The sequence below is a fragment of the Pseudoliparis swirei genome, chromosome 13 (genome assembly GCF_029220125.1).
Source record: "Pseudoliparis swirei isolate HS2019 ecotype Mariana Trench chromosome 13, NWPU_hadal_v1, whole genome shotgun sequence".
Lineage (NCBI taxonomy): Eukaryota > Metazoa > Chordata > Actinopteri > Perciformes > Liparidae > Pseudoliparis > Pseudoliparis swirei.
The window spans coordinates 16365280-16390995 of NC_079400.1; the positions used below are offsets into that span (position 1 = coordinate 16365280).

At 45.3% G+C, this 25716-nt stretch overlaps 2 protein-coding genes across 5 annotated transcripts in view; both read left to right on the top strand.

The window, feature by feature from the left end:
• raraa (retinoic acid receptor, alpha a) overlaps positions 1 to 13736 on the top strand; it is a 75031-nt gene extending 61295 nt beyond the window's left edge. For 2 of the 3 annotated variants that reach the window (XM_056430559.1, XM_056430557.1), the window contains exons 3-8: positions 1322 to 1463; positions 6175 to 6335; positions 6445 to 6621; positions 6716 to 6920; positions 10904 to 11062; positions 11178 to 13736. In XM_056430559.1, coding sequence (XP_056286534.1) covers positions 1322 to 1463; positions 6175 to 6335; positions 6445 to 6621; positions 6716 to 6920; positions 10904 to 11062; positions 11178 to 11374 — 1041 coding nt within the window. In that variant the 3' untranslated portion in view covers positions 11375 to 13736. The remainder of the gene's footprint in view (positions 1 to 1321; positions 1464 to 6174; positions 6336 to 6444; positions 6622 to 6715; positions 6921 to 10903; positions 11063 to 11177) is intronic. The other variant, XM_056430558.1, reaches the window with a different exon arrangement.
• Positions 13737 to 16356: 2620 nt separating this feature from the next.
• mki67 (marker of proliferation Ki-67) lies at positions 16357 to 25238 on the top strand. Of its 2 annotated transcripts, none has more exons than XM_056429525.1 (17): positions 16357 to 16435; positions 16934 to 17036; positions 17460 to 17541; positions 17798 to 17913; positions 18122 to 18191; positions 18312 to 18387; positions 18571 to 19155; positions 19284 to 19504; positions 19599 to 19842; positions 20008 to 20123; positions 20316 to 20493; positions 20605 to 20724; positions 20849 to 21642; positions 21898 to 21943; positions 22049 to 22132; positions 22421 to 23335; positions 23686 to 25238. In XM_056429525.1, the coding sequence occupies exons 2-17, from the start codon at positions 16948 to 16950 to the stop codon at positions 25002 to 25004; spliced, it is 5055 nt and encodes a 1684-aa protein (XP_056285500.1). In that variant the 5' UTR covers positions 16357 to 16435; positions 16934 to 16947; the 3' UTR covers positions 25005 to 25238. The 2 variants fall into 2 exon arrangements, with proteins under 2 accessions (XP_056285500.1, XP_056285501.1); XM_056429526.1 differs by having other exon boundaries at positions 19677 to 19842.
• Positions 25239 to 25716: the final 478 nt, after the last annotated feature.

A 25716-nucleotide genomic window follows, 5' to 3' on the forward strand; every position in this document is an offset into this window, starting at 1 on the left:
AACCAGGCCTTGGATGAGAATATGTAAATTTTTTGTATTGTGAAGCAGATGCAAGGCTTTGTTGGAAAAGGTCACCGGTGTGACCCTCTGGAGGATGGAAACGCTTCTTCTACGAGCCGGAAGCAAACGTCTATCGCGTGTAATCTAAACTGTGCCCAGTCCATCAGAAGCCTGATCCACTCCCACTCTGAGACGTGAGGAAGAGGCCGGTGATCCGGGAGAGACAAATTGTGGGCTTACGTCCGGGGCTCCCTGGAAGCTACCCATCTCTCCCTAGAAAGCCCCTCCCACCCACCCAGCCACCACAACATGAACCACGTCCCACTGCGTCACATAAATACTGACGGTGACCTTTATTACGTTCATTCCGAGCCTCGCTGGCTGAGCACTGATTTGCATAAACCATCTTTTTGACACAAAGGATGTTTAAGGTCACAGAGGTCAACAATGATTTCATTGGAGCTGCAAGGCATTAGGAGGAATACAAGCGTGGATTTTTGTTTTGTTTGATCTCATCTATCAGGGCGAGCTCATTTGCTGTGTTTCTATGTCATAGTTTTGTGCAATCAAAACAGTTAGAAGTCTCCCCAAAGATCTCTCTTTCCAGCTCAGTGACCAAAGTTGAGCTCATTATAATTGATCCTCATTCTTAAGCGCATGGACTAGATTTTTTTTTTTTGTTAATGTATTTTCTTTGATCTAGTTGGATTAAAAAGCAGAAAAGTAGGGATTCCTTTTTTTTTGGTTCTTGTACAACGCTGTATTCTCTCTAATAATACTCGCTTGGCCTGGATCTAGAATTGCTTATTTCTGGCTGTGTAAACCAGGCCACGATTATATGGCACCCAGTAACCCTGTGCCTTTTGCCCCCAACACTTTTGCACCATCTTCATCTTCATATTAGCGTCGTGGTGGCCCCTCTGAGCAGGTGGGACCTCGATGAGATGGTGACAACTCAATGATTATTCCTTTCTGTCCACGGAATAAGCCTTTTATGGATTTATTGGTATTTTATTGCCTCTAAACTGCAGCTGCGTGTGGCCCCTCTGCGTGGCCTCTTTTTAATTTCATTCCCCTCGCATGCAAGTTATTTATTTTATATTTGCTGCTGTTCTTGGGACCAGATGAAAAGGGACGCCGTGTAAACCCGAGGCGAGAGTTTGCACAAAGCAACGACAAGAAAATACTAATGGATCTACAAACACAAAACAGACCATAGTGCAACTTTAACTGCCATGTAATTTCTCCATTTTGCGTTGATATTCCTCGATGGCCGCCAAACACGAGCTCTCTCCCTCATTACCGTCTTTCTGTCTCGCAGGGCTTTTTCCGGAGAAGCATCCAGAAGAACATGGTGTACACTTGTCACCGAGAGAAGAACTGCATCATCAACAAAGTCACCCGCAACCGCTGCCAGTACTGTCGGCTACAGAAGTGCCTGGAAGTCGGCATGTCCAAGGAGTGTGAGTATAAGAACTGTTCCCCTGTAGCTCCGCCCACAAGGCTGTTAGCGACCAGCGCAGATCTTAATCCTAGAGAGGCTGCTGGGATTGTTCCCACTGCAGGACGTCTTAAGACATGAGCAACACCACATTAAGTGTTCGTTATCAGTGTTGGCGGTGACTGTTGACACTTAATATATTATTCATTCAAGACTGCACTGGGTGGCAACCGCATCCTGTCGGTGTTGGTCCTTTTTTCTCTCAGAAACTTGTGACCTTTTTGACGCCCTTCAAAACAAAGTCAAAGTCAGAGTGAAATCACAGCTGCAACGATTCATTCCTCACGCGTTGATGCTTCTAGTTGATTTTTGTCGCGGTGTGTGTGTGTGTGTGTGTGTGTGTGTGTGTATTTTGAAGAGCACATCCTCTGTGAGAGCGAGACAAAGGGCAAGCCGTGATGCAGAGTGGCAATAACAGTCAGGGTGTCGCCCGGCTTGGCAGGACTCTGTGATGAATATGTTCTCACCTGCCGAGAGTGAAAGACCAGGCGTCTGCTCCCATCATTGCACCGCCGGGGGCTGTGTGAACACACACACACACACACACACACACACACATACACGCACAGCGCAGTCAGTCAGTCAGACTTGATAAAGTAATTGGAAGAGGTGTGACCGCAGAGAACTCAGAGGCCAGCAGGGTTTTCATACAAAAAAACACATACACACTTGCTTTCATTCGACACGTTGCGAGGATGTGTGTGTGTCGGGCGGTCTGTCGTCATGAATACACATTTTAAATGCTTCGTAATCGAACGTGTGTTTATGAATGAGCATACGGAGACAAAGTGTGGCGCCTCTCCTCCTCTCACAGGGTTGTTTAAACTCGTTGCTCCATCCCTCTCTGCCTCCTGTCTTCCCACCGCTATTTACCTCGTCTTTGTGGTGCGGCGGGTGCAGGGAGCACTCCCCGTGGCACAGTAAAAGAAGTTATCCTCTGAGCTCCTTACCTTTTGAATGGGGCCATTAATCATGGTTAGAAGGATCACAGCAGCCAGCTCTTTTCACACAGAAACACACACAGAGGAACGCAGAGTGATAGACTGGAGTGGGAGAGCCATCTAGTGGTGGATATGTGGTACTGAACAAGTCAAAATCACTAAAAATGGTTTTCTGAATGATATGAAGGCTTGAAATGTGGGTTATCGGATAGATTTGGAGACGCACTCACTTCCAGTTGAACAGCAATGCCATTTTTTAAAAATTAGTGGTCATTTTGTGCGCCCACGGCCAGCCCTGTGTCCTCAGCAGTGACTTTGGCGAGTGAAACTGGTCAGGACTGGTGAGGAAGGAGAGGCTGGCCATCTGGAGCCAGCAGGCGGTGTCTCTGCCCCTCTTCATACACACACATGAGAGAACACACACACACACACGTAAAATGCGTGCTTGCGCGTAAGGTCACGCACACACACGCTCCAATTATGCACATGCAAGGTGACAAACACAAACTGATATGAATAAAACTGCACTCGGACAGCTCCACTTACACACCAGGCACTCTCTGTCTCACACACACACACACACATACACACACAGTCGCAGAAGGTGGACCCCCTGCTAGCACCGGGGGACGTCCGGGTGACCTTGTGTCTGCCGGCAGACAGCTCCAGACGACGGTGCCAGGCCCGCTGCCAGGTGGCAATGCCAAGCAAGACAGCGTCAAGGCGATAGAGTGGGGTGGAGGGGTGGGGGGGGGGGGGGTTAGGCACAAGTGGAGGGTAACAAGGGAAACGCCTGTATGCCGGTGCCACATTATCAGCAACCTGACAGTGTGTGTGTGTGTGTGGTGAAAGAAGACCAAGCCGTACGGTCAGAATGAAGGTTACCGAGAGGGACGCCTGGGTGTTGGGTATCGGCAGAGTACAGATCTGATACCGGTGTTTAATCAATAAGCCCAGTTCAGTGGGTTCATTGATTACATTGGGTTCACACAGTGCTGCAGTATAAAACATATTCCCATATCTTTTCTTTTCTTTTGTTCTGGTTCAGTTGCACAATCCTTGAAACTGAATTTCTGTTGGTGAGTTCAGACCAGCCCCCCCCCCCCACCCCCCATACCTCCAGCACAACCATCCCCCCTTTTATCATCCCCCCCTCCCCCTCACAGAGCGATATCGCCCATGTGTGTTCCTCGAGGAAGGTGTTATTCAGCGATAGAGAAAAGCAATAAAAGTAAAATAAGACGCAGCGAAGGATGATGGAGAACAGCGCGACGTGAGGATAACGGCAGCATCGTTGAGAGAGAGATGGAGGCTGCGCCAGGAACGAGTATTGAACTCAGTGTGAGTGAGAATGAACATCTAGTGTTGAGAGAGCAGGGGGGGGGGGGGTGAGAGAGAGAGAGAGGCTGGAGGACTGTGAGGGAGAAAGTTTCATCACTGTCGACGGTGGCTCTGCGCTGCGAGCAGCGGGAGGGGAACATTGACATTTTTATCTTTCCATTGAATTTAATCTGTGTGATGGACGAGCTGCCAGCGCTTTAATTTTCCTCACACGAATTATCCCTGTCTGCCCACCTCTCTCTGTCTTGTATATACACACACACACACACACACAACAAACAGAAATTGTCCATTAACTGCACACTGCAGCTGAAATCCACGATGAGAACAAATGATTGAGTGATGGCTCTGTGTGTGTGTGTGTGTTGTGTGTGTGTGTGTGTATACACACCGGCTCCTGTAAATCATTTTTATGCAATGAACACGGAAACCGTAAACAATCCCCATCAGTGTTCGTATTCTCATTATGAATTTCGAAACGACGGCGTCGCTTGAAGTTGGCACGCGCGGGCGCACGTAATAAAAAAAAGAAAGAAGCAAGACAGTATTTCTTCTCTCATTTTCGCCCCTTCCCCCTCCCCCCCCAAGTGTTATTGCGTGTGGCAATTCGCCATGACAGATCGTCCGTCGTGCCTAATAGTTCTTTAATGACTTCATTAAATTGTGTTGTGCAGCTTATGATTGTGCTGCCAATTTGTCAGCGCGGATAATGTCCGGGCGCTGGGGATGCCCCACTTTTATTTGTGAATTAATTGGACATCGACTGGGTTGCGGTCCCCACCACCACCACCACCTCCTCCCCGATGGCAGAGAGCCCACAGATCCCCAATCAGCGCCACAAGCCTGTCCCCAAATATGTCCCGCCTGTTTACTACGGTCTTATGAAACTGGTCTCGAAAGATGGCGGTTGCTCAAGAGGGTGTTCCCTCATTGAAGTGAGAAGCTTATATATTTTTTGCTGGTGACGCACCGTATCATTCGGGGGTTTCTTTGCATAGCTGCGTGTGTTTGGTTGACTCCACTCCACCAACATAAGCGCCGGTGGTGCTGTGCTCCGTCTGCACAGCGGGCTCTCCTCCTCGTGTGGTGCCGAGCGGTGCTTAGCAATAACACAGTGCAGCATCAGACCTCCAGCCCCCTCCTTCCTCCTTACCTTCATGTTCTCCCAGGCAGGGAGGCCTGATGGATGAGCATCCTGCATCCCTCCCTGGCCCCGGGCCATACCCCTTCTGTCACACACACACACACACACACTGATCTCCCATCAGCCGCAGCGCTCTCACCCTTAATGGTCACGGTTAGGATTAAGACACGCAAAATCCGATCTCAGGTCAACGGCAAGGGGGGAATTCAGGGGTACCTGGAGGGGAGATTGAGATTGCGAGAACTGATAGCGATGTCGAGGAAAGTGGGATGACTTAAAGCACGTGGAATACAATTTTGGAAAGGGGAGAATGAAACGAGAGGGGGAATATGAGTGTGTGTGTTGTGTTGTATCAGAGAGAGAGAGAGAGAGAGAGAGAGATTTTTCTCCGGTATGGGCTGAGCAGCCAAGCCCTTTTAAAACCATTAGAGGCAGGATATTTGTCATATTATGTTATTAGATTAGCTGGGACCCCTAATGAAAGCTGTGGCAATTTGTCAGCCTTATGGATAGCTCCATCCCCCACCACTATTTATCAACGTGCACCCCATCCCGCCCCAACACACACACACACACACACATTCACAGCCCATTCATATCTAAGCTGCACCCCAGTCCGGATGGGAGAAATGGATGGACTCTGTAATGGGATTCCGATGCTAAACACCCCCGCCTGGTGGTTTTTGTCATTTGGGGTGAGCACACTATTCTCAGCCAGATCGCCCAGAGGGAAAGCACATTGGATTATTTCAAGGTTTTCTTTTCCTCCCCCCCCCCCCCCCCATCCCACCCCAACCCACCCTCTCCATTACCACGGCCCTTCTCTGTGGAGCCGTCTCACAACATTTATCTTGCAGCGTAGGATGAGAGGAGAGGAGTTGCTGCAGAGAGAGAAAGAGAGAGAGCATCCTTTCCTCCGGATGACTTTGCCTTTTGAATTTTATTCTCCATTTATCTCGTGGTATTATTATTATTATTATGCTCGCATGTTGCCACACGTTTTCAAGCAATGTGTAGAGATTTAATTGGTTAATGAAGGCCACATGAGTTTGTTTTTTACTGCAGGTTCTTTATATTAAGCTGTGATACAGTATGAAAGATATATTTAAGAGAATAAAAGCTTGTAAATAAAAGCGTGTGAATATAAGCCTGTCTAAAGCTGAAGCCAGAAGTGGTTTTTTTCATCATTTAAACAAAACCCACATATGGTAATCTTGCCATTCGCCCCTCTCGTTTCATCCCTGTAGCAGTAAGGAACGACCGGAATAAGAAGAAAAAGGACGAGAAGAAACAGGAGTGCACGGAGAGCTACGTGCTGAGTCCCGACACGGAGCGGATGATCGACCGGGTCCGGAAGGCGCACAAGGAAACGTTCCCCTCGCTCTGCCAGCTGGGCAAATACACTACGGTCAGTAGCGCAGCGCCGGCATGCCGGGTGTTCACCCTTTTTTTTGTTTCCACCTGCGCTGATTACATTCACCTGGAGACATCCTCACACTTTGCTCCCCCTCACGCAGACGAACAGCTCAGAACGACGAGTGTCCTTGGACCACGACTTGTGGGACAAGTTCAGTGAACTCTCCACCAAGTGCATCATCAAGACGGTGGAGTTCGCCAAGCAGCTGCCCGGTTTCACCACGCTCACCATCGCTGACCAGATCACTCTGCTCAAAGCCGCCTGTCTGGACATCTTGGTAAGAACAGCAGCCCGCCACGTTTGGTTTTTTCCTCTGAATTTGTTTTTGTTTACTGAGGCGGCTCACGTGTCTAACCCTGTGATGTCTCCAGATACTCCGGATCTGTACGCGCTACACGCCGGAGCAAGACACCATGACTTTCTCAGACGGACTCACGCTAAACCGAACCCAGATGCACAACGCCGGCTTCGGCCCGCTCACCGACCTGGTTTTTGCCTTTGCCAACCAGCTCCTTCCTCTGGAGATGGACGATGCCGAGACGGGGCTGCTCAGCGCCATCTGTCTGCTGTGTGGAGGCAAGTCCCCACCACACTCACCGGACACTCCCTTTGCCCATTGACATTCCAGTTATCGCTTTAATGAACCTGAGTGTGACCCCTGAGTGTCTCCTGTGTAGGGATGAGAATTGATACGATTTTAACGATTCCGATGCCTTATCGATTCCTGCTTATCGATTCGATTCCTTATCGATTCTTATTGGGCAAGGGGTGAAAAAAAGAGCACAACCGGGTTTATTTACATTAATTTTCTTTTATATAATTTTCTATAATGCTGCACACACCATATACAGTATGTATACATACACATTTACATTTTTTTAAATAACCAAAAACATGTATACATATTCCTCTTGAACTTAAAATAAAACTTACATAACTTAAATAAAATGTATTCTGTTTAATTTAAACATGTTCCTAGAAATTACAGTGCTCCTTCCTTTTTTTTAAAGGGCAGGGCTCCAGACTGCGACCAAATGGTCGCATTTTGCGCCTAAAATTAGACACAGTGTGAGTACATTTTTCATCAACTCGCGCATGCGCGACCAGTAAATTAGCAGAATTTTTTTATTTTTGTAATTAAATATTTGTGTTGCTGACACACTTGTTCTACACTTCAGCCCACTATAGTTAGCGGTAATGCCTGAATGACTGGTTTGCTAACCAACATTAACTCCAGAAGAAGCAGAAAGGAGACGAAAACCGAAGAAGAAGGCTGGCCTGTGTGTGAGAGCGGGGGGGGGGGGGGAGGGGGGAGAGGGGATGACCACGGTTATAGGCTAATGTGTGAAAAGAGGTGCATCGCAACGGAGACGATGCGCCCGGCGAGGGCCGCAGAGTGAGAGGTCCACGAGGGGATCCTCATGGTGCGTTCACACCGGACGCGTCGAAAAAATTCTCGACGCGTCTGACGCAGCAGTCTCGACGCGCGTCAAAAAATGTGTGTTCACACCAGACGCGTCGGGGGCGGAGTATAAATGGAACGACAGGACCGCAGAGTACTTCCACTTTAGTGGACCGAGCTGCACTCCCACTGCGCTTCTCTCTCTCTCTTCTTCTCTCTTTGATACGTGTCTCTGAGACTTTTCCACCTACGGCGGCAGATCTCCTCTGCCATGAAACACATATGCCGGCGGTTGGTTGATAGTAAAGTACAAAAAATAGCGAGAATAAAAGCAAATACATACATTCAAAACTTACCAGGTAGTCCCACGGCTTCTCCGACCTTGTTCCACGCTTTATCTTTATAGCTCCGGTTTCGGTAATTGTAAAGAGTCGTGTCGTAAAGTTCGGGGTGCCCACAGACTGCGACAATAATCTTTTCCTCCATTTTTTCAACCGGCAGGACGATGACGAGCGGAGCTGCTCAACGCTGATTGGCTGACGCAACTATGACTCACGCGTTTTTGCTGCCCGAGTTGGGAAATTTCAACTCGCGCGTCGAGGAGCTGCGTCTGTTCGCGCTGTTCGCGCTGTTCGCTGAGTTCGCCCCGCGACAAACCCTCTGTTCGTGCTGCTTCAAACGCGTCTGACGCACTGCTCGCTGGAAAATACGCAGCTACGCAGCTTCGACGCAGCTTAACATGTAATCTCGACGCGCGTCGAAATTTTGACGCGTCCGGTGTGAACACACCATCACGCAGCGAGCGGCGTCCCCGTCCCCCGAGTTGAATCTCTGGGTCAACTCAGCCGACACTTCCATGTCTGTGCCCCTATAGACTGATGCTGACGGTAAACACATTCGATCGGGAGCGCGCGAGGGTTTTGATAAAGTTAGCGGAAGGATTTAAGTGACAACATCCGGTTTTGCAAAGTTAGCGGAAAGAACCACGTGAAACAACATCCGTTTATCAAAATAAGATGTCGACAAATCATACACGAACATATAAAAGTAAACAATGAACTGATTTGGTATCTTTAGAGATAGTTTCTGAGATTTAGCTTAAATTATGCTAACATTAAAACATTTTTACTGGACCAAGGAAGAGTTTATAAAAATAAGTCAGACTTTTGTATGTTAAGAAAAGTCCTGTATATAGATTTCCCCAAGAGTTCCAGGAAATGAATGATGCAGATGTGTGCCCATACATATCTGAAATCCCCTACAATAGCAATCAAACAATTTTAATGTATCAATTAGGACATTTTTCAAAGTAAAAGTCCTAAATGTTTAAAGAAATCGGTAATTTCTTTAATGTTTGAGTTGCTTTATATATGTATTTCCTCATAGTCCTCATAGCAATAATGCTACACAATAAATAGAATGCTTCAATCAACACCGTGATCGGTGATCGGTATTATCAGATCGGCAGATACTGATTTCAGTGACTGGTATTATCGGTGATCGGCAGATACTGATTTCAGTGATCGGTGATCGGCACCAAAAACCTGATCGGTGCATCTCTAGAAACCAACAAATGTTTTGATTGGCCACATCGAAGTGCAACATGCACATGCTCAAGGTATGTTTTCTCTTAAAATATGTTTAAACTCAATACAGTAACTTCTGAAGAGTTCTCTGTTGTGAATGTTTTGCAGTTATGAAGGCAAACAGGCATAAGATTGTATATTGTCAAATTATTTATCAGTAATACAGTAAAAATGATGGGAAAACTTTGCAAGTCGATTTATAGTGTGCGCCCCTAAATTTTCTGCTTGCGCCCCTAAAATTTTAAGTTAGGGGCCACTGTGCTCCTAGTTAAAAAAGTTAGTCTGGAGCCCTGAAGGGTATATGAACTGAGCTGCCACAAATGAAACTAGCAGTGGCAAATACCAAGTGTGCAACCATCAATTGTATGGATCATCAACAATTCTTGTGCAGAAAAATAAGCATGTCTGCTTTCTCCGGGAGGATACGCGATCTCTCAGGACTTATTGTGTCTCCAGCCGTGGAGATCACTCTCTCAGATGGGGTGGAGGTGTACATGACGTGCTCGCTGTAGCCTGTGACCCAGACAGACTACCAGCCTCTGAACCGGTCTGACTCTGAACGTCATCAGCTAAATTGGATGGCAATGGAGATTATTTATATTGTGAAAGCTGGTTTACACAATGAAACAAATGGCACTGACAAAATCGCTGAATTTGCTGAGCTGACATAAAGCCACATTAAGAGGAGAGGCAAACACTACCTTTGCCTCAATGTAGGGGGCTGAAAATGGAAGATTATATAGCTAAGCTAGCATAGCTATATGCTAAATTTAATAATGGATTAAAAATCGATATGCTCAGTTTAATAATGGGTTAACACGATAACGCAAACGTTTGCTGATAACACACGCCCTCCGATAATTAACACCGTTACGATCAAACATTTCTCAAAACTGGACTTTCAATCCAAACGTGAAGTGATCAATAATGGGAGACCAATGCCGGAGCTCAAATGTATGCTTCAAACGAAGGGACAGAAGATAACTTGATCGACTCCACACAATAAAGGCAAATGGCTTCACACAGTGAGTGGTTGTGATCACTTTTGAGGAGTTTACCTTGGACAGAAAGAGATGAAGCGCCGACGTTAGCTGAGCTGCTGCATCGAACACATGACATTCCTGTAATTTAATTCCATGCTGTGTTCAAATGCTTATTCATATTTGTTGTATTTCCTCCCTTCGACGAAATAGACTTTTTACACACGTTACAAGTGGCGTAGTTGTCATTTTGTCGTGTGAAATAGAGCCAAACTTTAGAACGCTTCTGCCTAGTTGCCATGTTTGCTGCAGTCTGAAGAAACTAAAAAAGTTTGCGCATGCGCAACGCCACAGAGGACCGTTAGCAGAACCGTTAAAGAATTTGGCTGACGATCCCAAACAATCGGTTCACTGGGAACCGGTTCTAAAACAGAACCGGTTCTCGATTCCCATCCCTACTCCTGTGTCTCTAGATGAAATGACAGTTGGGTGGCTGTGCTGTGTTCGTTCCCTGAGCACCACCTAGTGGCCAACTGTGGTTACGACAGCACTCGATCATTTACACACTTGTCTCGGTGCGTTTCTCTACAGATCGTCAGGACTTGGAACAGGCAGAGAAGGTGGATGTCCTGCAGGAGCCCCTCCTGGAGGCGTTGAAGATTTACGTAAGGAGGAGGCGGCCCCACAAACCGCACATGTTCCCCAAGATGCTGATGAAGATCACGGATCTGAGAAGCATCAGCGCTAAAGGTCCGTGCTTCTCAACTAGTGTTTCTACGTGGATAATGCTGTCAAAGATTACTCGATTTAAAAATGATTGCTCATGTCATATTCATATTTCTCTCTCTCCAACTTTTTCGTACAGGAGCCGAGCGCGTCATCACCTTGAAGATGGAGATCCCCGGCTCCATGCCCCCTCTCATCCAGGAGATGCTGGAGAACTCTGAGGGCTTGGAAAGCGGCGCCGCAGGCGGCCGGCCCAGCGGCGCCCCCCCGGGCAGCTGCAGCCCCAGTCTGTCCCCAAGCTCGGCGCAAAGCAGTCCAGCCACACAATCGCCGTAGTAGCGGCACCCACCTTTTTTATTATTCCTCACAAAGGGGGGCAAAGGAGGCGGGCGTGGGGGAGGGTGCCTTGCACCCTGACTGATGTACACGGGAGACTAGCAGAGCCATCCTCCTCCTCCTCCTCCTCTCTTACGACACAAGTCCCCACCTCCTGCTTTCTCTCACTCCGGAGCACCTTTCCAGATGTGAAGGGGGGGGGGTACGGGGGGGGGCAACAGAACGCCTGAGAGACCACACCGTAAACACTGCTGATGACTCCTCCCGCATCTCTCTCCACTGCTGCTCCTCCCCTCTCCACCTTTCCCCCAAGAGACTTATGGAAATGAATGTGGATGCAGTGGTGACCAGTCTCCAATGGAACTGGGAGTGGGCGGGGCTTCGTGGGACAAATATATGATCAAGACGGACTTGACAAACACCAGACACTTTTTTTGTTGTTGTTGTACTCTGGAGGCAGACTGCAAGCTCGGGACTTGTCGAAAAAGACCCCCCTCCTCAAAGACTCTGGGTCTTTTCTCTTTTTCCAACTTAAAAAACAAACAGATTTCGTACAAAGGATATATAAATATATATAGAAAGTTAAGGAATTATTGTGATTGACATGTGCAGAACCGAGTGGCAAGGTTGAAATGAGGATGTGTTTTCTGAGATTAGAAATTGTTGTATTCCTCCACCGTTTAAATCTTTTCATACCCATCGAGAGTATTGAGAGACCTTTTTCAGTTGGATCACATTTGTACATTATTCCAATTAACAAAAAGCTAAATATGTTGAAATTTCTCTCCAGTCTACACACGCAAACACAAACAAACACCACACACACACACACACACATGTGCACAGAAAACAAGTCGCAATGAGTATCACCTAATATTCCAGGTTGGATTTGTTTTCCTTTTTTTGTTTTTCTTTTGCTTCCAAGAGAATGGAGAAAAAAAATGATTGTATGAACTTGGTTGTATGATATGGTCACAGGTCCTTTCAAGAAAACAAATGAATGAAGATTCATTATTATTACGGTGTATTTTAAGTAGCCTTTTGAGTTTGTGTATATAAGCTTTATTCATTTCTTTAAAACTATGAAGAGTTTTAGGCTTCACCTGAATTATTATTTTTTTTTTTAAAGATGCCCTTTTTATGTGTTTTTTGTTTATAGGTTTTGTGATGCAAGAAAATACATTTTGAGCACATTTTACTGAAGGAAGTTCTTTCATGTTTTGTGTCCCACTAAATACTGGACAGACCCTTAACCAATCACTGGCTGTTCGGAATGTGGCTTTCACAGACAATTTCAACCCCCCTCCCCCCTCCCCCTCTCCTTCACTTTTACAAACGTGTTTTTACATGCAGTAGAATGACAACGTAGCACTCCAGTCGGGGCATAGCTTTTTTGGCCATGTAGCAGAAAAGAGATGGTGTTTTCTGAAAATGGTGAGCAAAGATGGCCGCTTGTAGCCATGCCGGGTTCAAGTGAGCCGCGGCAGCTCGGCCTCAAAGAGAATTAAAATGTGAAGAAGGGTGTACATACGCACTGTGTTACACACAATGGATCAATAATTTGTGGTGAATGGGGGTGAATACTAGATTGTAGTGATGCCTCTGCTCTGTCAGTGGTCAGGCAAGTGAAGGTCCCAAATGTGATGTTTGTCAACTAGGTCCTCACAAATATCCCCATGGCAACCTGTGGTAGAAAAAAACAAATATGTGACTTTTAGCCGGATCCAGAGCGACCTCGCACCCTGTGACTCACTTTACGCCAAAACGCCTTCACCGTTAACACACACACACACACACACTTCGTCTAGACCATCGTTACTGTACACACGCCAATGTCTCAGGAAGGAATCATTTTGTGTGCCTGGCCTGTTCGCTGCCCTGTGCTGCACCCCCTAAACCCTTCACAGATTTACACACACACACACACACACACACACACACACACACACACACACACACACACACACACACACACACCTGCTACTGAGCCCCTGAACTATTCTTCACTTGTTTTATTTTTGTTGTTTTTTTGTGCAGAGAGACACTTACCCCCGACCCTGCAGCGTTACGACATAGGATGCCAGTGTGGAGTCTCTTCAAGTCGTTCATGTTTCTTTTTATTTGTATGGTCAAAAGCTGCTTTCATCATTTGAGGACTTCACTGGTCTACAACAGCGCACAACATTTGTTTCCCTCCACAGCTAATCTGGAATAGCAACGGACACACACACACACATCAGTCAGTTTTGAGAATTATGGAATATGTTGCAATTTTGTCAAGATTATCAAGTGACTTCAGAAAAAAAAAGAAAACCAAAAAAAAAGATAAAATAAATAAAAAACAACATTTATTATTAAATGAGTTTGTGTTGTTCACGCGTGTCATTTTTTTCTTCTTCTTCCCAACCCACAGGGTATGTTTTTATGCATCTCACCCTCACTTGTTGACTCTTTCTGGAAGCCCTGGAGCCTCACATTGAAATCAGAATCAGAAACAGTTTTATTGCCAGGAATGTTTACACAAACGAGGAATTTTTTTTGGCGGTAGGTGCAACATTTGGACATGACAAACAACAATCATCACGACAGAAAGACAACAAATAATGTGAAAGTGTTTGGGTGTGTGCTTCAAGTGATGTGTGTTTTAGTTTAAAGTGTATGTTACATGTGGCGTGTGTTTAAGTTAAAGTGCATGTAAATAAAGTGACATGTGTGGAGGAGGCCTCAAGTTAAAGTGCATGTTAAAGTGACGTGTGTGGAGGAGGCCTCCAGGAGGGAAGAAGAAGGAGGAGGGAGGAGGAGTAGGAGGAAGAGGAAGGAGCGGGAAGAAGGAGGAGAGAGGAAGGTGGAAGAAGAGGTGGTAGTCCTGGGGGTGACAGTCAGTCAGTGGGGGATCCGGGCTCCATTGATGAGCCCGACTGCCGACGGAAAAACTTTGGTGTGGCGGGAGGTCTTTGTCCTGATGGACGCAGCCTCCTCCCGAGGAGGGACTCGAACAGGGAGTGTCCAGGATGGGAGGGGTCAGCGACAATCTTTCTGGCCCGCTTCAGTGACCTGGAAGTGAACAGGACCTGGAGGGAAGGCAGATTGCAGCCGATAACCCTCTTGGCTGAGCGGATGATGCTCTGCAGCCTGCACTTGTCTTTGGCCATGGCTGCAGGGTGCCAGACGGTGATGGAGGAGCAGATGATGGACTCAACGATGGCCGTGTAGAATTGTACCATCATTTTCCCTGGCAGGTTGAATTTCCTCAGCTGCCTCAGGAAGAACATCCTCTGCTGGGCCTTCTTGGTGATGGAGCCGATGTTCAGCTCCCACTTGAGGTCCTGGGTGATGATGGAGCCCAGGAAGCGGAAGGACTCCACAGCGTCGATGGGGGAGTCACACAGGATGAGAGGGGCGGGTGGGGCTGCATTCCTCCTGAAATCCACAACCATCTCCACTGTCTTTAGAGCGTTGAGCTCCAGGTTGTTCTGGCTGCACTAGGTCACCAGGTGGTCAGTCTCCCACCTGTAGGCGGTCTCGTCCCCACCAGAGATGAGCCCAATGAGGGTGGTGTCATCCGCGAACTTCAGGAGCTTGACGGACTGGTGACTGGAGGTGCAGCTGTTGGTGTACAGGGAGAACAGCAGAGGTATTGTGATGGATAACAGGGTTAACAGGACAATCCTAATGTGTATATTTAGTGTTGAACATTTGCCATCACCCATTGAATAAATAACAAACTAAAAGGCTTCTTCACAGTGACCTCAATCAAAATCAGCATTAACTTAGTTTAAAGTTAAACTAACTTTTTTAAAAGAGGTGAAACATTTTTTCTCTGAAAAGTGTATTCACAAGCAGTAAAACAGTACACTCTCGGCGCTTTGCAGTATAAAAGAGTGAGTTTGCAGACTGTTTTAGTGAGTGCCACTTCCATGTTATTGCCACATGAGCAACATGTACACAGACTCAGTTTTACAAAAGTACAATAGAATGTAGAGGGAAAGAATTACACTGATTATTTCTGGAATATGTTGTTCTTACTGCTGGAGTTGGTGTCTAAACAAATCACAATCATCAAAGAGCGATTGTTACTTGGTGGTGTGAACTAGACCCAAGCAGACACATTTGAATTGTACATAAGGCCTGTAATGGAGATATATTACAGACATATTGTGGGCACATATAATTGCAAGTACGCCTATTAATCTATTTTGCAAAATTGTAAAATAGCGTAGCAGAAATTCAGAGCTTGAACTAATATTATTAATGATGGCTCCGTTAAGAAAGCCAAACCAATAAAGCAGTAGGCTATACATAATATTGCGACCCTTCAATTTGAACACTTAATTGAAAAACATCCTTTATGATATTATTATTTACATCTGTATTTATAACTATTGTTATTTTTTCTACAGTGAAATTTGTGAACATGTTTACTATGAATAATAGCTACTCAATACTTTTGATATCATTCATGTTGAAATCTTTAAACAGAAGATCCATTGTAGTTTGTTGACGTTTATGAAAAATATTTTCTAAAAAAACTTAAATATATACGTTTTTAACAGAAGTGCCCAAAGTTGAGGCGCAATGGAGAAACCTTATGCCCCGCTCTGTCATGTCGAATGGCAACCAATGAGAATCCTTCGCGCGAAATTTCAAACATTTTCAAATCAGATTCCCTTCACCGAAGGAAGATTGTTCCGCCAAATTCGTAAACAAAATAGTCCTTTTCATGAAAACTCGGATTAAAGTTTATACTGGGAACGAAAAAGTGTAAAACATTGTTATGTAAAACATAGTGCCCCAAAACAATAATTCAGAGTTTTAGTTTTTTAAGGTTTACTGTCTGTTTGTAGTGTAGCGGAGTGATATCACGTCATGTATCTGGAAGTGGCGAGTAAAATCAAGACCCGGCTGTACGAGGTAGCATACGTTAGCCACTAGTACAGTGTACGGCATGGTAGGATAGCAGTACGTTTAGTCTGATATGATATCGTAGTAAAAGTTATCTTAGTCGCATCCTGCTCTATGTGTATGGATTTCCGGAAGTTGACAATTCTTTGAGCGGACCAGGTAAGACCGAAACTAACATTACAAATAGTGTATTTAATGTGTAAAGTTAGTTTAATGTCCGGCCACATAACGTCCGTTAGTTAAGAGTTAATCTAACTACACTTTTGACGTTAGTGTCGAACAACTTGTCTTAGCAGTTTGTTCTACTTTTACATTAAATAAGAAAAAAGATTATAACGGTTATTGTAACAGTACCATCGTGGCGACGTTGCAAGTGTTTTAACTTCACAAGAACAGGGTCCTGCTGAGTTGCTACGATAGTTATTTAGCTAGCTTAAAGCAGTCATTTAAAAGTGAAACGTAACGTTGGACAAATAAATTCCCGCGATTAGTTAATGTCAAATAGATAAATATATTTTTTAATTGGAGATATTGTGTTTTTAACCGATTCTTCGTTGTCCTTCATGTTTCGAGAAGGCCGATAAAATAACTTCTCAAACAATGAGCGTTGTGTATTTAACGGTAACCGGAAGTCGTTTGTGTTGCTCGTGTTCACAGGTAACGTTACGAAAATGCCACTGCACGGAAAGATAGTGGTGATTAAGAGGAGTGGAGGAGACGGCACCGAGTTTCCTCTCACTGCCGCATGCTTGTTTGGAAGGTGAGCGTACTAAAAATTATATATAATGTTGGTTTGCCATGTAATGTGTAACTTTTAGTTATTTCAGATTACATATCTTAACCTAGCTTGTTTAATTGTAATTGCTCTGGTGTTTTTTTGTACTAACGCATGCACACACATGAAATAGCTGTTGGAGCCCACGTTTACTGTGTAGCCATGTTGAGCTGTGCTATAAAACCCAATGTGGTCTGGAGGCGGGTCCACTACTGATGACGTAGATGTCTGGTCTTGCACCAAACACAACTTCTCACTATATATATATTTATTTAAACCTCCAAGTTCACTTAACTTTTAGACGACTAGACATTTCAGATGCTGTTTCTGAACAAACACCACGTGCATGTTAATCTAGTTACATTTCAATTAACTTATTTTTATTGAGATTTGTTTCTTGTCTTACAGGAAGCCTGACTGCGACATCCGTATTCAGCTTCCCCAAGTCTCCAAGGAGCATTGCAGAATTGACTTTAATGAGAATAAAGAGGTAACGGCACCATTTAGAACATGACTACACTGACTTATTCAATTTAAATCAGATGATCAGGAATTGTTACTGAAGTCGTTGTAATGTCTTTCGGATTTTGGTCATCACAATGTTAATTTTGTCGATCCATAAATCTCTTGAGAATTCACTACATGGAATTATATATAAATGTAAAAGCCAAGCCGACACTGATACTCTGCTTTGAGCTATTTGGACAGACTGTTTATAGTGATGCTTGTTTTCTTTTTTCTCCCAGATCATTTTGACTAATTTGAGCTCTGTGAATCCAACCCGTGTCAACGGAGAGGCTTTACAGCATTCTGAACGTTTGAAGCACGGAGATGTGATAACTGTTATTGACCGTTCTTTCAGGTGAGTACGAAGGGAACGTTTAGTCGCCTCCTCATATTTGCCTGTGCTTCCCAAAGCTCATCAGAGCCGAGTACAGGCAGTGTGCATTCAAACGGCACACATTATTTGGGAACTGTGAACTCTGTGGTCTAATTTCCCAGATGTTACCACTTTCATATCTGATGTAAATGATGTCTTAGTTACATTTGGTTGCCGATTGTCATTTTAGGTTTGAGTACCCTCCACCACCCACACCAAAGAAGAGGGCTTCGATAGGAGGCAAAGCTGAAACCTTTAAAGTAATTAACCCGTACATTTTTTAATCACTAAAAGCATGGCTTTTCCAATGTCTTGATTTTGTCTACACTACTGATAATTTGACGATCTAATGTGTGTTAACAACAGTGTATCATACCTAGGTTCTTCAAAATCAACAAGTGGGAGATGCTGCTTCCGCTGAACTTGGAGAAAAAAGGATCTCTGAAGTGTCCACAGGTGAGACAAGATTTCAGAGCGTAATATTTAAATAATGTTCCACAATTAACAGTCAGTGTGCAGTCCGAGTATTGCAGTCCTATTGCATGTTATAACACATTTTCCCTAAATGTTTTGAAATTGAATGAATCGTTCGTGCATCTCTAGTCTCACACTTATTTTGTTGTCGTTTCTTATTGTAAGACCCTCATCTTAAAGATGGAACTAACTATGAAAACATCCAGCGACCCCTGGAGAAAACTCAGGAGGATGGCCTGCTGCCGAGCAAGACCGCCTCCCCCTTCAGCGATCTGTATCAAATGATCAAAAAATCCCTGGATGTCAAGACTCCTCGTAAATCATCTGCCAGTGTGCTCCAAACACCTACCTCGAGGTTCTGCACTCCAAAACCGGGTTCAATCAGGAAAAATGATGAAACGCCCGTCGTTTACAAGGAAGACAAAACCACTCCGAAGAAGGATGAGGCCGAAGTTTCTTGTATTGCTGTCGAGACCGAGGAGGAGGAGGAGGCTGAAACTGTAAGTAACGAGACCCCAAAGTCCGTGAAGAAGCAACGGCGGTCCTTCCAGGTTCCTTCCACTGAGATGGTCGGACCTGAAGTTGAAGAAGCTGAAACTGCTGACCAGTCTGAAGTAACTTCACCCCAGAAGAGGATCTGTACGCCCCCCCAGAGGTTTACTCCATGTGAGGTTGTAGAGCAAATTTCCGCAATGCCCAAATCCCCCGTGAGACGAACATCACCAAGGAACTCTGGGAAAGTAGAAATGGGTAAGGAAGACTAATACGATATTGTTCCTCCTTGAATTCATGAAGAGTATTAACCCAATTACAGTAATTATTTAACCATGTTATGTTGGTTGTTATTGACAAACTGATGTTTTAAATTAATTTCTTAGTGGTCGAGACGTCCAAAAAACGCGAACGCGACGAACAGGCCAGCGACTTGCCCACATCCCAGATGAAGAGGGTTTCCTTTGGCGGTTTGCTGTGTCCCGAGCTGTTTGACAAATGTCTGCCTCCCAACTCTCCGCTGTGTAAAGGAGCCACGCCGCGCAGAAGTGCTTCTGATGCCAATCAGTCACTCCTGAGGCGATCATCAGCCATTGGCTCGCTCCAGGTAAGACTTGGGGTCGAGCTACTTGAGTCATCATTTTCCACGCATGTATTTGTAATCATTTTCAAGTTTTTTATTTCAAATGGATCTTTTGCAGGGCAAAAGGGGCTCACCAAAATCCAGGTCCCCTTCTCCTAAGACTGTGACTGTACAAGGGCGCTTCTCTGTGTCGCAGATTAACACACCATCTCCAGTTGCAGACGACGACATAACTGAGCAGGTGCCTTTTGTCACTGTGACTCCCCTGAGAAGGAGGAGCACCTCGTGGGAGACTCCAAGTCAAGCAAAGAGTGCCGTAAAAGTGTTACGCAGAAGTGGCATTTCACGGGCATCTATGAAGGGTACGTCTGAGCCTGAAATGCATAATGTATTAGAAACGTTGTCTTTGTTCCTCACTCTGTATCCTCCATGGAAAACGGTTCCAGGCGATGTCAATGTTGTCCTTGGTGTGTAGAGGGCAATGCCCCATGTTTGTTAATATTTGTGATCTTTTGGGATCTTTGCAGTCAAAAGTTCTTGGGCAGACATTGTGAAATTTGGACAAACTAAAACTCAGGTGGCTGCTGCGCCAGCTAAAAAGATGGTTGCCAAAAAGACAGCAAAGGCTGTCGCCAAACCTCAGGTAAAGAACGACTCGGTACATTATCACATGCTTATCGTTGTGCCAACTACCTACTTTTTGTCTTGTGACAACCATAAAAATAAAGAGGCCATCCTGCATTTCAAATGTTCCTGTAATGGCTCTATGTCATTGTGTGATGTTGGTGTAGTTACCTTTTTGTTTTAAACTATATGTCCTTCTCTATTTTCTCAGACCCCTGCAAGGAACCTCAAAGGCCACGTCAGCACCGGGCATGCCGATTCCCCGGTTACCATTGTTGTGGGCAGAGCTCACAAACAAACAGTCGTACATCCAACTAGTGCTGCGCCAAAACTGGTCAACAATATTGCTCTCCTCCAAAAGCACATGAAGATGGATGAGGACTTGACGGGTATATCATTTACTATTTGCCATCTTCACAAATGGGAACTTTTTTCTAAATTTCTGGTAATGTAATTTTGCCTTTTTGTACCTGCTTATATTGTGTGTGTTGTGTCTGCAGGTATTTCTGAAATGTTGAAACCCCCTGGAAACGAAATGAACAAAGCCCCAAAAACACAAGTGGGAGGTCTGAGCACATCTGTGGCTGAGCCATCTGTGTTGAACACACCAGAGGAGTCAGGTGCGGTCGGGGTTTTGTTTCTAGGAGGGATCTGATGCATGGAGTATGAATTCTGCATCATCACTCTGTCTCCATGGTTTGCCGGTTGGTAAATGTGACGATAAACATGTGACTTGTTTCACAGGTGAAATGATGGTGTCTCCGCTGACCGTTTCATCTACGATGAAAGACCGAAGCTACAGTAGCGAGGCCGTCCAACGCCTCTTTAACGATCAAGAGTCCAGCATCGTTGGCGACGGCCCTGCCGTGGATGAGTCCGCAGATTTGAAGACAACCTCGGTAACGACTCCCAAACAGAAGCCACAAACACCGGACTGTCTCATCGGAGTGAAGAGGATGATGAAGACGCCAAAACAGAAAGCTGAGCCCATTGAGGACCTGAGAGGGAAGATTTTGAAAACTCCGACGCAGAAGCCAGAAATCCAAGAGTGTCTCACCGGAGTGAAGAAGATGATGAAGACGCCAAAACAGAAAGCTGAGCCCATTGAGGACCTGAGAGGGAAGATTTTGAAAACTCCGAAGCAGAAGCCAGAAACCCAAGAGTGTCTCACCGGAGTGAAGAAGATGATGACGACCCCAAGACAGGAAGTGGAACCTGTAGAGGACATCAAAGTGGAGCTTCTGACTCCTCCCACCCAGAAGCCTGAACAACAAGAGTGCCTCACTGAAGTGGAGGCCGTTTGTAACACTCCACAACCGGAGGCTGAGCCTCTTGAAGACCAAGAAAAATCTCTGGAAGCTCCCGAGGCTGTTACGGCACCGGCACACGTCCAAGAACCAGAAGACCTCTCGGAAAAGAGAGACGTGACAGCGGAAAGCGTCAAGAGCTCCCCGTTGGTATGTCTCTCACAAGGCAAGAAAGTAGTGAAGACTCCCAAGATGCTGACTGAACCCTCAGCACAACCAGAGATCCATGAGGTAATTGCCAAAACAAGTAACTCTACATTCCTAAAAGCTTCTTATTAAGATTGTAAATGTTAACAACTCTTTCACATGACGGGAAGTCTTTTGATTGAATATGAAAAAACAAGATTGTTGTGAAAAGCTCAAGCATGAGTGTTCGGAACTCTCATAGCAGAGCAGGTTCTCATTTGATTGTTATACAAACAAATATTTATGCTTATTTTAAGTGTAGAAAACAAGACCTGAGTGCTGATTGTCTGTTTTTTGCAGGTTGCAGACCAAGCACCTCTAGATTGTGATGAAGATGTAGCAAAAGGTTAGTCTGATAAGAAGAATGTTGGAGTAATGGATTACTTGGAGCGGTTATGTAAACTGCTTTTCATTGAATAGCTTGATGATTTTATTGTCTTCTCTTCTAAAGAACTCATCTTTGCCCACGAGGAGCCACAAGACGACGTGCCAACAGAAGTGATTAATGATGTTCCCCAACTTGACATGAAAGCAGGTATGTGAACTAATATTTCTCTTTTTATTGTTCTTTTAAAGAACGCTGAGATGCTTTCTGAACCGTCTGCATATTAATATACATCAAGATATGCAAAGTCTGCTCTAAAAACATTTTTAAAGTAATCTTTGGCCCAATATAAGTTGTTGGACTGTTTCTTTTAGACTTATTGTTAAAAGATGCCTGAAATCTGATGTAAATATTGCCACTACTAAAAAGTAATTTAGCTACAGCTACTTTTCCCAGTATTCTCTTTTATCTATATAATTTGTTTTTGTCTTATTCCAGAAGCGGATGCAGAGGAAGTAGTCGTTGATGACCGCTTGCCGGTGTTACCTGAAGCCCAACCTGACCTGGAAGCTGCTACCATCAAAGTCACAAACTTGGACACAGCTGCCACTGTAGAATCTCTTGTGGCCGATGCCGCAGACGACTGTGATGCAGCGGTTGTCCCCACTCCAGTCAAAAGAAGGAGGAAGAAAAGCGAAGCTACGGCATCACCCGCTGTCAGACAGACGACGAGAGGCAGGAATGCCAAGTCTCATGGAAGCGCCTCTGAGGATCAGCCTGAAACGGCACCAGAGAAAGTTTTGGAATCTACACCGGCGAGCGAGATTTCCACTGAAGCTGTGAGTGACCGAGCGTCGCCAATGGAAGAAAATGATTGTGCACCTGCTGAGGAGGAAGCCGTGGAGAAGCCCGCCAGAGGGAGAAAAACTAAACAAACACCTGTTAAGCCACCTCAGACAAAGCTGAATGAAGTTGTGGGTGTCGAGTCTCTTCCTGCAGACGCTCAACCTCTGGAAAAACCCAGAAGAGGGAGAAAGACCAAACCTGATGCGGCTGAACAAATCGAGGTGGCAGAAGACGCCGTTTTCCCCATGGAGACCAAGCAGCAGGAGCAGCCTCCAGTCAGGGCTAAGAGGGGAAGAAGTGTGAAGCAGGAAGAAGAAAAGCTGGACTCTGTGTCAGTGGAGACAACCAAATGCCAGGAGCCGGCTAAAAAATTGAGGAGAACCAAGAAGGCGGCGCAAAATCAAGCTTCTGAAGATCAAGCTGACATTGTGCCAGAGCCTGAGATGCAACAGAGTCCCCCGGTTGAGGCAAGCGACAGTGCAGCGCTTCTGGAGAAGGCTGCGTTGAAGCCCAAGCAAGGAAGAAAAGCTAAACAGCCCGAGGAGCAGCAAGATGTGCCTACGAGAGGTACGACAACTTTCTTGTCTGTTTCTGCTGTCGCGGTATTGGTTTATACAGAATCACATTGAAATAGTTTCTGACTATTCCATACAACACATGGTGAAGCAATGCCAAATGTGTTTTTCATTCCTGGGAGCGTTACCATTTGTGTCTGTTCCATTACCAAAGCAAGACATTTGGGTTGGTGCTTCATGAAGCACATACTTCAGTGAAGACTTTAAGAAACTGTTTCATACATTTGACTTCAAGTGGTTTTTGTTAGTAAACGCCCATATCTAGACTTTTAAACTTGTATTTAACTGATCAGCTATTTTGATATTGGTTTGACTTCTCCATTTTGTTTTCTCCTATTTTAGAAGCAGAGGAAAGTGAAACCTGCAGTGTGGCGCACAGTAGGGGAGATAAAAATAAGTCGGCAGCTGCCATGGAAACGGCTCCCGTAACGGAGAGCCTACCTGAGGTGGAAACGGCAACTTGCAAAGTCACAGAAATGGATGCAGCCGTTCCCAAGAAGTCTGTTCGAGGCAGAAGGGCGAAGCTAATGGAGGATAAACAGGAGGCATCCGACAGCTGTGACGACGCCGTCGTCCCTACTCCAGCCAGAGGAAGAAGGGGGAAGAAATCCGAAGCTGCAGCACCACCCGCTGAAAATGATTCTGCACCCGCTGAGGAGGAAGCTGTCACGAAGCCCACCAGAGGGAGGAAATCTAAACAAACACCTATTGCGCCGCCTCAGCCAGAGCTGAATGAAGTCAAGTCCCTTCCTGCCGACGCTCAACCTCTGGAGAAACCCAGAAGAGGGAGAAAGACCAAGCCTGATGCGGTTGAACAAAATGAGGTGGCTGAAGACACAGTGGTCGCTCCAGTCAGGGCGAAGAGGGTAAGAATCGCAAAGCAGGAAGAAGAAAAGCAAGTATCTGCATCAGTTGAGATGACCAAATCCCAGGAGCCGGCTAAAAAATTGAGGAGAACCAAGAAGGCGGAGCAAGACCGTGAAGAAGTCCACGCCATTGAAATGGTCCCAGATGAGGTTGAAGCGCCAATTGTTGCTGAACCAGTGAAGATGAAAGAACAGGCTGCAAAACCAAGGAGAGGTCGTAAAGCCACAGAGGACCAAGAGGTCCCGGCTGTCGATTCCGCAGATGAGCCTGAAGCTCCAGTCGTGAAGCGGAGCAGGGCAAAAGCCTCAGTGAAAACCGAGGTTTCACAAGCCACTCCGGTCAAGAAAGCCCGTCGAGGTGCAGCCCTTCCTCTTGAGACGAGTGAAGAGTCCACAGTTGAGGTTTCAGAGCCTGCGGCAACTTCAGTAGCGCCTGCCAAGAGAAGCAGACGGGCAGCAGCCGCTGAACCGACACATCCCAGTGAGGATTCACGCAAAGCTGTTGACACAAAACCGTCCAAAAGATCCGTCAGGGGTAAAGCAGTCGTTGACGTTCCACAAGCAACACCTGTGAAGGCCGTTCGAGGTAGAAAATCCAGACTAGTGGACACCGAGAGCAACAATGACGAAAAGGCTGCTGACGAGACTGAAGAGATGGATCTCTCAGACAAAGTTGCTGAAGCTCAGCCCGCCAAGAGAACCAGGAAGATGCCGAAGGTCGCCGAGGTCAAGGTGAAAAGTGTCGAGGCAGACGCACGGCTCAAAACCCGGAGAGGAAGATCAGCAAAGGAATAAATCGTCTATTCATCCTAATGACTGTTTTTTCCCCTTGTCATTTTTATTAGATTGTGTGGCATTTTAGAAAGTAGTTTTATAGACTGAAAATTTAAGCACTGCTTCATTTTTTCTATTTTTTTTCAATACGGCAGGGAAAGTTTTTCTACCATTGACTTTGTATGTTCATTGGTCGTTTTAAAATTGTGTAAATGGTGGAAAAATAATTATTAAATTTGTTTGTAAAATGGGAAATTTTGTCTGAATGTCTTTTGTTCAAATATTGTTGGCGTTCGGTCCATTTTCATGTGTGGTTATATGCCTAAGAATATTTCACCAAATGTGTTGAAAGACATTGTTGAGGTTCTTACACCTGGAGCTGTTCTTGCTACAGGTACTGCTCTGTCATGTGCTGGAGGATGAGACTGAGAAGAGGAATGACATTACAGTTGCGTTATTGTGTTGCCTCGGGTCTGAACTTATACAGACTGAGCCCAAAAAATGTAAATTATTTTCAGGATATATAAAACATTAATTTCTTAAAGGAGTCCGGTGTGAATTGGTAAATTAACTTGGGTTTTAAAGAAAAAATGTATAATCTTAAAAGTTTATGGAGATTCATAAAGCATACTGAAGTTACATTTATTATAGACTGGTTCGTTTTTGAAAGTAATCTTTTTGCTTAGAAATTGCAAAATATACCATGAGATCTCATTCATTCTATTCAAAAATT